Raw genomic sequence first — 12,838 nt, forward strand, 5'->3', positions numbered from 1 at the left:
AACACGTGCCATGGTCATTTAGTCAGACAGAGAGCTGCTGTTATTATGATAAGGTCTGAAAGTGAGCTGACTTTGCTGTGCAGGATTATTGGAATCTGGTTTTGATCTCAGGCTGGTTCTGGTTTTGATCATACAGCTGTATCAGGATGTCTGAACACCTTTGAGAGCAATTAAAACATGTCTCAGTGTCCAGCAGCAGATACACATCAGCTGATCCTCTTATCGTGTTTCAAGCACAAAGGATCACGAGCTCGGAGGAAAACAATGAGCAACTGACGCTGAAAAATCACTGGAGCGCTGAAGCTTTGTTCACAGCGTGTCTCCTCACATCAGATCCATCACTCAATTATTTTTCATAACCCTTTAGAAAATAGTTTTACGTGATATCGCCGATTCATCCTATTTGATATTGTTATTTTATATTTGCATTTATTCATATAATGAGTGGAATTAAACATAGTGAGCACATCATTGTGGTCCGAGTTGAAATCCCAGAGCTTATTTACTGGAACTCAGCTCCTCTTTGATCTGACAACAAATCTCTTTTCTATGTCGTGGTCACGACTGAAACCCGGGGTTACGGCGCTTTTCACCCGCTCGTCCGCGACTGTGAAACCTGTTAGAGTTTGATATCGGACGGTTTTTCAATCTAGTCTGAAGACACATTTTTATTTACCAACTCTTCGGTCACACTTGTTACCTCCACATCAGAGTTTGTTTGTGTTACACAATGATGGAACTTTCTGAGTGCTTTCTCTATTCTTTGAATGTGTGTCTCATTGTGTATTTGTTCAGTCTGTGTTTCTGTCATATTAAATGACACCATAATAATGTGTGATTATTAATTGTTGGTGTTATCAGAGTGAGATGAGTTGGTTTTTCTCTCTGAAGACGTCACACATCCACAGTTCAACAAACACTGTTTATTACAGTGAGAACCTACAACAGGTCCTTTTCCTTGATTTCCGTCGCCGAGAGGAGAGGGGCTTGTTTATGTCGGCCATCTTGTACCAGAGCAGTAATTCACAAATACAAAAAGAGTGTCATTCTTTGTGGTACGTGAAGGCCACCGTAGTGTCTTGATGCATGTGGAAATTGGAGGATTGAGCAGAGGAGTTGCTTTGTTACCATTAGATGTGACTAATTCTTACATTCTGGACTTGAATTAATGTAGTTCCAGGTTTAAAGAAAACCTTTGTGTCTCTAACATCTCTACCAGCACACTTTTCTCAGCAGTTGTGGTAACGGTGGTGATTTTCAAACCCAAACACCAACAGGCTCAAAGGGATTTCATCTTTTTTCAGGTTCTATTTTTATCTCTTTAATGTAATATACTGTTACAACACCTGAGGGTAGATGAATACATGATTTTCCTGTTCCAAACCTGCATGAGACCTCTACAAAGATGCAATTAGAGGCTTTTGACAACACGTATTACTAACACAGTGACAGTGAAACACCAGTGTCTCATCATCTCCCTGCTTCCTGTGATGTGCACTGTTTTGACAGCAATGTTCTGTTACTGATCTCATTCAACGAGTAAAAACACCTGAGTATGTTAGTGATTCCTTTGCATCAGTATTCACACACATCACATTATATTCTCTTTAATATGATACACTATACTCATGCCTGGTTCATGTTATCATGCCTGGTTCATGTTCTTCTCATACCTGGTTCATGTTCTCATCGTGGTTCATGTTCTCATCCGTGGTTTATGTTCTCATCACCTGGTTCATGTTCTCTCATGCCCCATAAAGTGGTTTATATTCATGCCTCTTTCGTGGTTCATGTTCTCATACTGGACATATATGTTCTCATACCTAGTTCATGTTCTCATCATTAGTTCATGTTCTGTACCTGGTTCATGTTCTCATCGTGGTTCATGTTCTCATCGTGGTTCATGTTCCTGTGCCATTCTCATGCCTCGCGTGGTTCATGTTCTCATGCCTCGTGGTTTCATGTTCTCATGCCTGGTTCATGTTCCTACATCATGCGTGGTTCATGTTCTCTTAAATTAGTTTATGTTCTCTATGCCTGGACTGTGTTCTCATGCCTGGTTCTGCATGTTCTCATGCCTAGTTCATAGTTCCTATATGCCTCGTGGTTCATGTTCTCTCATGCCTGGTTCATGTTCTCATGCCTGGTTCATGTTCTCATCGTGGTTGTGTTCTCATGCCTGGTTCATGTGCTTTCATGCCTACTCATTAGTTCATGTGTTCTACTCGTTAGTTCATATGTTCTCATCTGCATTAGTTTAGGTGTTTCCTATCGTGGTTATGTTCTCCCATGTTATGTTCCTGTACTTCACCTGGTTCATGTTCTCATGCCTGGTTCATGTTCTCATCGTGGATTCATGTTCTCATGCCTCGTGGTTCATGTTTCTCATGCCTGGTTCATGTTCTCATCGTGGTTCATGTTCTCATGCCTGCGTGGTTCATGTTCTCATGCCTGGTTCATGTTCTCATGCGTGGTTCATGTTCTCATATTTTCTACCACACCGTGCTTCTTTGACCTCTGGTCACATAGCAGGCTGATAGCTCATTAGCATGCAAACAGACGCGGTTGGTGCAAAGCTATGTTTAACAGAATGGAAAATAGAAGCCACACTGCCAGTTTCACTCAGATATGCGACAGGTTATTTCATGATTAGTCATGGTCTCTCATGACTCACCCAGCAAACACTGACTGCTGGAGAGGGAGTTCAATCTGCTGCCAATGTCACAGCGACTAACACAGTTAGGAGAAATATCCAGAACACTATAATGCACACTTCACTCACTGTGTCCACCAGGGATATAAAACACAGTTAGTGTGTGAGGCTGCATGCTACAGGAAGCTATCTGACATCGTGTGTGTGTGTGTGCGTGCAAGTGTTCACACTGCATCAACTTCAGCTTAAACACAATGTATCCCCAATATTAACCGTAATAACCACAACACACATCTGCATTCTTTATATGAATGTCTAGTGTCATGTGAATGTCATCGATAGATAGATAGATAGATAGATAGATAGATAGATAGATAGATTATATTTAAACAGCTGCACAGTTCAGGTCATTCTCTTCTGTGTTGGAACAGATTCACCTGCTCATTCTCTCCTCAGTTTTCATGGGAACAATAATCCTGACATGTATTATGATGAAATACCTTGTGGGGCTGTTTCTTCAGTAATTGTCTGTGTGTTTAATGCAGAGCAGAGAATGCTGAAGCTAACGTGAAACAACAGAGCTGAAACTCACAAAAACCTTGAGAGGCTTCTGTGTTGTGCAAAAAAAAGTGCAAGCAAAAGCATTTTCATAATAAGATTCTGCATTTGAGGCTACTGGCTCAGAGATGTCCTAGAAAAGTTTGAGAACAATATTCACAGTTTCTTTGCAGAGATTATATGAATGAACATTTGAGAACTCAGTAACTGGTTTATGACGCAGTTTTACCAGGGTTAGGTTTTTGTTGTTGTTTGTAAGTCCTTGTATTTTCTGACCATCTGTCGACAAATATCTCTCCATCTCCATCTCCATCCATTAAGCAGTGAATCCATCCGTGCATCATAAGCAAAGGCATTTGTAGATGATACAGAAGAACCTTCTATGAAAAGAGGGAACAAATGTATCATGCAACTTCAGTTTTGTTCTCAAACAAAACTTGTGTAAAAAAGAAGAGTCATAAATCCAGCTTCATCCCTGTGTGTGTCAGATGTTGACTGAGAGGAAAGCCTCTTTTCCACGATCACAAGGAAATAAAACTGAAATATTCCCTTTAAAAACCTGCAAGGACAGCTGGGACGAGCTTTGGCACGATGACTGATTTTAAACACCAACGGCAGCTTGAGACAAAGATAAGAGCTGATCCAGAAGCTGCATCTGCAGCATGAACACAGTGGACCTGTTTGTATAATTACAGGCAATTTCTTAAAGAGAATGTTTAGAAATAATAATCCTATAAAAGCTATTTTTTTTAAATTTTACAATTGATTCTTTACTAGCAGTTGAAGTAGCAGCAATCATAATATGCCAGCAGGTGAAGGAACAGGAGCACGTGTAATTACAGCTGTAAATGGTTTAAAAGAGAGGTCTGAGGTTTGGCCGAGAGTGCTGTGGATTATCTACGCGTACAAGCGAATAATGTTCACGTTAATGACAGTTATTAGCAGTAATGTTCACGCCAATGACAGTCATTAGCGTCTCGCGTACAGCGAATAATGTTCACGCTAATGACAGTTATTAGCTCGCATCAGCGAATAATGTTCACGCGAATGACAGTTATTATTAGTAATGTTCACGCCACAGTTATTAGCTCGATTCCGGCAAGTCTCTCTGTGTCCTCTCTGTCTCATTGTGTATCTGTGTCTGTCCTCTCTATGTCCCTCTGTGTATCTGTGTCTGTGTCCTGTCTGTGTCCGTCTCTCTGTGTCTCTGTCCTGTCTGTGTCTCTGTGTGTCCTCTCTGTGTCTCTGTGTCCTGTGTGGATTATCTACAGTTGTAAGTTATTAGCTGATTTGTAATGTTCGCAGGTCGTATCTAAGCCAATAATAATGTTCACGCAACAGTTATTAGCTCGTATCACGCCAATGTTCACGCAGTTAGTTCAGTTATAATGTTCTTAATGACAGTTACAGATCTACACAAGTGAATAATGTTCACGCCAGACAGTTATTAGCTCATGCATATTTAATAATGTTCAATGACTTATTAGCTCGTAAGCACGCCGTTGATTATTGTCAGATTACGTATAATGTTCACAATGACAGTGATTCACGCAGCAAGTCTCTCTGTGTCCTCTCTGTCTCATTGTGTATCTGTGTCTCTGTCCTCTCTATGTCCTCTCTGTATCTGTGTCTCTGTCCTGTCTGTGTCCTGTCTGTGTCTCTGTGTGGTGTGTCTCTGTGTGTCCCTCTGTGTCTGTGTCCTCTCTGTGTGTCTCCTCTCGTGTCTCTGTGTCTCTGTGTCTCTGTGTCCCTCTCTGTGTCCTCTGTGTGTCCTCTGTGTCTCTGTGTGTCTCTGTGTCCTCTCTGTGTCCCTCTGTGTCTCTGTGTCCTCTCTGTGTGTCCTCTGTGTCTCCTCTTTGTCCCTCTCTGTGTCTCTGTGTCTCTCTGTGTCTCTCTGTGTCCTCTCTCTGTGTCTCTGTGTGTCCTCTCTGTGTCCCTCTGTGTGTCTCTGTCACTTCAAACCCAGACCACGCAGCAGCTCAGTCCATATGAATGGTGCAGCCTATGCTGGCTGCTGGTGTGGGGGTTCCCTGTCCTCACTGCAGGGGCTGTGAGGGAGAAGAAAGGTTACATTCAGTTTACATCATAAAGACGACACACACACACACACACACACACACACACACACACACACACACAGAGGTCTTCTTACATTCAGAGTGAGGCTTACTTTGGCTTCATTTTTTGTCTTTGTCTCTCTGTCTCTCTCTCTCTCTCTCTCTCTCTCTCTCTCTCTCTCTCTCTCTCTCTCTCACACACACACACACACACACACTCACACACACACAGAAGCTTCTGGAAACCTTGATTAAAATGAGAGGTTGTCTGAGACACTGTTGTCTTCTGACCTCTGACCTCTGAGCTGCTGCTTTTTCATATGATTGTCTGTAACCCTGGGACATGGTTGTGTGTGTGTGAGAATCCCATGAGAGTGTCACTGAAACTTTATTCTGACGTTGAGTTTGAACTTTTACAGGCGTCACATGCATCAACATTATAACCAGTTAAGATTATAATGTTTCTGTGAGAGCTTTCTTTAAAATACATCATTTCTGTTTACACATGCAACAATAGTGCACATTTACTTCCTACAGGAATAAGGTTAAATCTAACACATTAAATAAGAGCAATAGTGGAGATTGAGTTCCACCTGTAGCTGCAGTGCTCAGTGTTATTCTGCCGCTGTGTAAAGTGTTTATCTCGTCAAAGCAATAGACTTCACTTTTCAGTCGTACTTCACACTGTGCAATGTTGCTGTTGCCTCTATTATTATAACAATAATAATAATAGTAATAATAATAATAATCTATACCAGAGGTGATCACACACCTCATCAGTGTGTGAACTCATTAGTTTCAATCTAACAGACTTTAGTTTATATTAAAAAGTTCTGCACTACAGTTGTAATTCTCTGTTGTAGCAACGCACCAGGCTCATTTACTATAATTGAGAATTCATAATGAAACATAATAGGATTTAATACCATAAAGTGTTTTTTATTACAAATAAATGAAACCTTGGATTAATACTATAATGATATAGAGCATTATAAAGACACTGTGACATCACTGATGATACAATTCAACTTAGGATGGAGGTCACTGAAGTCTGAGCAGCTGAAACTGTCCTAATTCTTCACTTCTGTAACTATTAAAACTCACACACCATAGAAAATGACCATTAGTGGATTAGTTTATGGAAACAGCTGCAGAACAGGCAGCGTTCTCCACAGATATGACAGTAAAAGTCGTGTCATTATAGGACTCAAAACCTCTAATGAAGCAGGTTGATATTTAAAGTTTGTTTGATCTTAATTATGGTGGTTTAATGGTTATCACTGTTGCCTCACAGCAACAAGGTCACCGGTTCAAATCTGGCTTTGATCCAGGCCTTCTCTGTGTGGAGTTTACTGTTCTTCACCCTGCAGTGACCCTGCAGTGACCCTGCAGTGACCCTGCAGTGACCCTGCAGTGACCTGTTGACCTGTCCATGCATTGGTTTAATGGCAGAAGTGTGAAGCTCTGTCCATGGTCCTGATTAGAAGTGTTGTATAAATGAAGAGGTCATTTGGCCTCATATTAGCACTCATGTTTGACTACAGAAATACGAAGACACACACAAAAACACACAATTACACAGTTCAGTCCACCCAGCACCACTAATATCATTATTGGGTATTTGATGCAAACACACACACACACACACACACACACACACACACAAACTCTCCATTTCCTGGCTGTTTGTGAGTCTCTATCTTCTCTCTATTCTATCCTCACTCTCTGGTCATTGCACAACAAAGCAGACCAGTCTCTGTGTGCTCAGCAAAAAGGAAACCTTTACATTTTCTTTTGTGCTCCCAATTCATTTTGACAGATTGTTCTGTCACTGAATAGTAAACAGATCGTGTCAGCTGATCCAGTCCCTTACACACCAACATTCATGTGGATGCAGATCCTTTCATTTCATTCTCTGGTCCTTCTGTCTTCAGTGCACAGTGGGATTTTTTTTTTTTTTGGCAGTTTTAGATTCATCTTTTATCTGCTTGTGTCTTCATTCACATCCCATAAATGATTTACAGTAAAATGACATTTGCATTATGAAGCCCATGATTGTGGATCTATTGACTAAACATATGTGCTGATGGAGGCTGTTTGGATGAGAGAGGTTTGAGTTGACTTATGTTTGACGCCTGAAGGAGGATCATACGTCTTCACACTCACAGAAATGAAACCGTGAGCGTCACTTCACATCAGGACGTCTCACATTGTTACAGCTGTCAGGAGGACAAGTGTGTGCTTGTCTTCTTTACTTTCCTGTGGGCGACAACATTATGAATTCAATACACTGTTTGCTGACACTCCAAAAACTAAATTATTGTCAAGAGCAGTCACACATTCTGGGCTTCTCTATTGTGCACTTGAAAACAAACATGAATGTGTAAAGACACACACACACACACACACAGTGTTGCTGGACCAGGACCAGGACCAGGACTGGCTTCTTATTCTTAAAGCTGACATAGACTGCACTGTGTTGTAGTGAGAGAAAAAACACAACAACAACAACAACACAATAGTGTTTGTCCACCTTTAACTTCTCATCTCTATAATCACGTTTGTCTTGATAAACATGTTGATGTGGATCAAAGTGTCCAGACCATAACAGACTAAACGCCGCTGCATGTTTCTGTAAAAGAGTTAGAAGAAATAAAACAACATCATTCTACAGTCAGTTAGAGTCATAATGTAACGCTGCTTCAATTGTGTCTAAACCTGTGAGGCTGTTATTCACAACATTGCATTTGTTAACACGCTAAATAACTGTGATTACATCACGAGTATGACCTAATGCAAACATCATTCCATAGCCCCACCGATAAGAAGCAGGTGTTAGACACAACTGTCACCATTGTCTGTGTGTGAGCAGCGGAACTCAAACGAGCAAGTAAGAATGAGATGTTGGTGTTGATCCACACGTGGATGCCGATGAAGATGGGAGAGTGCAGTGATGCTGTCAGAGGTTTGTGCTCTCTGAGTGCTTTCTCCTCTTTCATTTAATGGTAGAATAATGAGATTTCTGCCTTATTACAGAGAGAAGCTCAGTGAGTGACTGAAGCAGCTGTAGCAAAGCTTTTCACATCAGTGTTTGACCTGCAGATTTCTGACATTTCTCATCCACAATACCATAAATGACATCAATAATAGAACGAGTATATTAACTTATTATTTCCTAGAATATCGCAGTAATTATTTCTCTGCTGGGTGAAAAATCCTTATTTTACATGAAATTGAAGGATTTAAACTGCTAATGAAAATGGTTGTATCTCGTTTCCTTTGCACAGAAATATAACAAACACTGAATCCAACTGTACATTTGTATAGAATCATTAAAAATGAGAGAAGTGAATCCATCCATCAATCTCATCTCAGTCTAAAGCAGTTGGAAAAGGTTCAAGCCTCCATCACAGTTTGAAGTCATGGCAACAGCAAATCATTTCTTTAATGTTAATATAACTGTCACAAAGTGTTCTGCTGATGTTTTTCAGGCTCATTATTAAAAATAGAGTGATTAGAGGGAAGAGCAACAACCTCAGCCAAGTGTAATGGTATCTGACAGTCTAACAGTCGACTGCATGCTAAGAGTTATTTTCATTTTAAAGCCCAAACTGTACTCGGGGGGGCGACAACACCAAACTTGTTAAAAAAAGTGATAAATCTTGCTAAATCTGGGTGTGTGAGTAAATCTGTCCGCTGTGAAACCAGTGACCTTTTCATGGAGTCATAATCAATGTGACCTCCTTTAGCTGTCGTGAGTGTACACTTGTTATCTGCTGTTCAAACAAATCACAAAAGCTTGTGTTTTCTAAAGAATTGAAAACCCTGTTCTTGCGGCTGCTTTGATATTTCTTATTCTTATCCACTCCTTTACTTTGCACCATGTAAAGCAGGTTTATTTTAGGTGTTTGCACTTTGAGCCTAATGAAATCAAGCAAACATCACAACTGCAGGCCATGCCTTTTAGACCATGTTCGCATTATGAGTAATTAATGTGAAAGTGCGATGATTAATCTTGCTACTTTGCCTCCTGGGGCGAGTCTGTGGATGTCTGTGAAAAGTCTTGTCTCAGAACAAAGAGTGCACATTTAAGTTTATTTAAGTCGTTGTTCACATCATCTCACATCATGTCATTAGCAAGTGTACACAATGTTCTTGTGTTGTTTGTATATTCTACATTATTCCATACATGCAGCAATAATGGGATTATGTAAATGCATAGAAATCTGCCAAACTGTTCTCAGAGTATGGAAAAGGTTTTAAAATAAATGTTAAAACACAAATCCATTGGACTGAAAATTTAAAACAAATCATAGATAGAGATTCTCCCCATTTTCAAAATCTAAGAGAGGAAGAAAAAGTCTCATCAAATTCATATTTGATGTTTATTCCACGAGGTGTGTCTGTGTGAGCAGGAACAGCTATGATGCCAAACTTATTAGGTAACCAAGGACAACACAAGGTTGCAGCCTCCTCCTCCTCATGTGGACCAGATAGCACGGCTTTCATCATGTTAAACAACCCTGGAGCACATACACTGATTAATGCAGGACTTTCATTGTCGACAGCTCTCACCACTGCTGAATGATGTGTCTATTGCCAGAGAGCTGCTTTTACCCCAGACCGTACGGTTAGTGGGGCCTCGAGCAGCCGTATGGCTTGATTTGCACATAACTGTGTGTGAAGGGTTGCTGTGATCAGCTGTGTTGAAGTGAAGATGGAGCTTTGACAGAAGAAATACAGCAGGTTGTTGAAGATGAAGATGATGAAGTCGTTCCTCTGCAGTGACTCAGATTGAACAAAATGAAACAGCTTGATTCAATTTCTTTATGTTGACAGTAGCAGCAGATGAATGTGTGTGTGTTGTTGTGCACTCAACCCTCCTGTGTTCTCCTTGTTCAGTCAGCTCTGCTCCCCCACCCGCCCACCCCCTCTGCTGCTGGAGTAATGGCCTGCGTCGACTTCTTGTCACTATGAGAGGTGGTGCTGCTGCATGGGTCGCCCCGTCCTCCTGTTTCCATGCGTGTCCTCTCAAGCGACTCGGCAATCCCAGCTGATATCTCTATCGACCGTGATTTAGCTGATATAAATGCAGTCTCCCTTCCTCCCTCTGCACATCGCTCCCCTGTAATCGCTCTCGCTCTGATTGTGGTATTTAGGTCCATGTCTTCAGCCTCCAGTCTCTCCCCTCTTTGTCTCTCTCTTTCTGTAAACACACTCATCATCTCAGGTGTCGATATATTCAAATTCATCTTAATATACATATATACATATATATATACATACACACATTTATGTATGTATAACATGTATCTGTGTGTGCATGTGTGTGTGAGAGAGCATGTCAGGCTGAGAGATTATGGAATATTAAAAGTGAAAAGCTCCAGTCTTTATATTTTCAAAATGGATTTCCTACCATAGCCTGTATTCTCCCGCCCACACACACACACACACACACACACACACACACACACACACAGCTGCATTATATTATTGTGACAGCTGCTTGTGTTGGTGTCATTCATGTTCATTGTAGCTCCTGCAGCTGATGTTGGGAGACAGCTTACCTAAATCAGGCTCCTCCCCCTCTGCAGTATGTTTCCTGCGAGCCGTCATGTGTTTATTCACACAACACATTTTCTTGCCTCACTGTTTCCCTGTGTGCTCGCGCTGTTTTCGCCTGTTTTCTCTTTCGCTGTCTCTTCCTGTCTCTCCCTCCCTCCTGCTATCGCTCAAACACCCTCCCTCCCTCCCTCCCCCCACCTCATTTGCTCAGATTCTTTTTATCAGACGTGCGCACACACGCATTCACATGCACACAGACGCACACGGAGGCTCACGCTGTGCCTCGCTGGATCACAGTCTTTTTAGAGGAGCTCTTTATCTTGCGTTATTTGACCACACCTCCATGCCAAGGTTATTTTTCCTCGGATCCTGGCTGTCCTGGAATTCCGGCTGTCCTGGATTCATAATGAGATAACGCTCCTTTGGACTCGCGTAGTCTTTGCTGCAGCAGCTCAAGCCTGAGAGTCCGCTGTCCTCCTCCTCCTCCTCCTCCTCCTCCTCCTCCAGAGGCAGACAGATGCAGCTGTCACGGTAACCGTCGTCAGTCTGAGGCAGAACAGCAGATCTGGACGAGAGGACACAGGAGAGGATGGGGGGGTGGAAAAGGAGCAGCAGTGAGGGCGATGCAGCAGTAGTCTCTACTGCATGACACTGAGCAGGTGGAGCACAGGAGGACGATCATACGTTCATTACAAAGAGAAAGACCTCTGCCACAGGATCTGTGGTGACAGAGTGAATGTGGAGCTGCTGAGAATTTATTTATTTATTTTGTGGATTTTCTCCTTTACTGCGCTGTTGCAGATACTGCTCCCTCTCTCTTGCTCTCTCTCTCTTGCTCCCTCTCCCCTCCTCTCTCTCCCTCTCTCTTGCTCCCCTCCCCTCCTCCTCTCCCCCTCTCTTGCTCCCTCTCCCCTCCTCTCTCTCCCTCTCTCTTGCTCCCTCTCTCCCCTCTCCCTTCCTCTCCTCCCCCCTCTCTCTTGCTCCCCTCTCTCCCCTCTCTCTTGCTCCCTCTCCCTCTCTCTGCTCCCTCTCCCTCTCTCCCTCTCTCCTCCTCTCTCTCCCTCTCCTCTCTCTCCCCTCCCTCTGTACTCTCCGTCTCTGGCACAGAGGAACAAAAGCGGCGCAGCTTCCTGCCTCAGCCCGTCAGTGCTGCGCGTGTATGTTGATATCCTGATGCAATGCTGTGCGGTGGACGGACACTCTTCTTCTTCTTCTTAGTGGACAGACTCCGCTGTCCTCCAGCTCTACCTGTGGGCGATGGAGACTCTTTGTCGCATGAAGCTCTTCGTGTCTAACTGTCATGATCAAGCAGAATCACAGGCATCTCTTCTCTGTGGATACACTCGGCTCACTTTGTGAACGATGCTCCTGGTTTTGATTCTGTGCAGGAGACATTTTGTCTTGACACAATGTTAGCTACAAATACTTCAGATGTTCTTGAATGTCATGACTGGATTTTAACTTTGCTGAAATACATTTTTTTGGGCGATTTTTGGCACAAATTGAAAGGATATTTCTGCTCCGCCTTCTGACTCCCTAACCAAACCGGAGGGATTATGAGGGACATGGGCCCAGATTACCACTGAGATGCCCTGTCATCTGAAAGTTAGACTACCAGAGGCTACAACTTGGCCAGGTGGTCTGTCCTGGTCCCACACAGATCTAATACACATGAGTAGACTGGTTGCAGCTGCCCCGATGCTCGCACGGCGGAGGACATGGTCACACTTTAGCCTTGGCATGGGCCTAAGTTACTGTTCAAGACTCGTCTTCTGGTTTACGTTGCTTACTCTCCTCCCCATCCAGACTGGAACAGCACGTGTTTCTTCTAGTCTCAGCACCACACACCATGTCCACCATTTCCATAATAAGCATGGCACGGCTCCTATCGCCATCAACAGGATGCCTTTTCTTACCAGAGGGGGCCATGGTAAGACGTTTCCCTCCAACAGGCTCCACTTGCTGTTTGCTGCTTCACTAATGCATCACTTTGTGTCGAGGGTTG

At 42.7% G+C, this 12,838-nt stretch overlaps 1 protein-coding gene across 16 annotated transcripts in view; it reads left to right on the plus strand.

The window, feature by feature from the left end:
- Positions 1-12,838, plus strand: part of LOC122779225 (neurexin-2-like) — an 84,382-nt gene that overhangs the window by 52,827 nt on the left and 18,717 nt on the right. For 2 of the 16 annotated variants that reach the window (XM_044041389.1, XM_044041390.1), the window contains exon 1: positions 11,887-12,763. The exons of 12 other annotated variants lie outside the window; for them this stretch is intronic. In XM_044041389.1, the coding sequence (XP_043897324.1) occupies positions 12,421-12,763 (343 nt within the window). In that variant the 5' untranslated portion in view covers positions 11,887-12,420. Of the gene's footprint in view, positions 1-11,886; positions 12,764-12,838 lie in introns of those variants that run through there. 2 more of the 16 variants (XM_044041387.1, XM_044041388.1) reach the window with 2 other exon arrangements.

This window comes from Solea senegalensis, linkage group LG13 (assembly GCF_019176455.1).
Source record: "Solea senegalensis isolate Sse05_10M linkage group LG13, IFAPA_SoseM_1, whole genome shotgun sequence".
Lineage (NCBI taxonomy): Eukaryota > Metazoa > Chordata > Actinopteri > Pleuronectiformes > Soleidae > Solea > Solea senegalensis.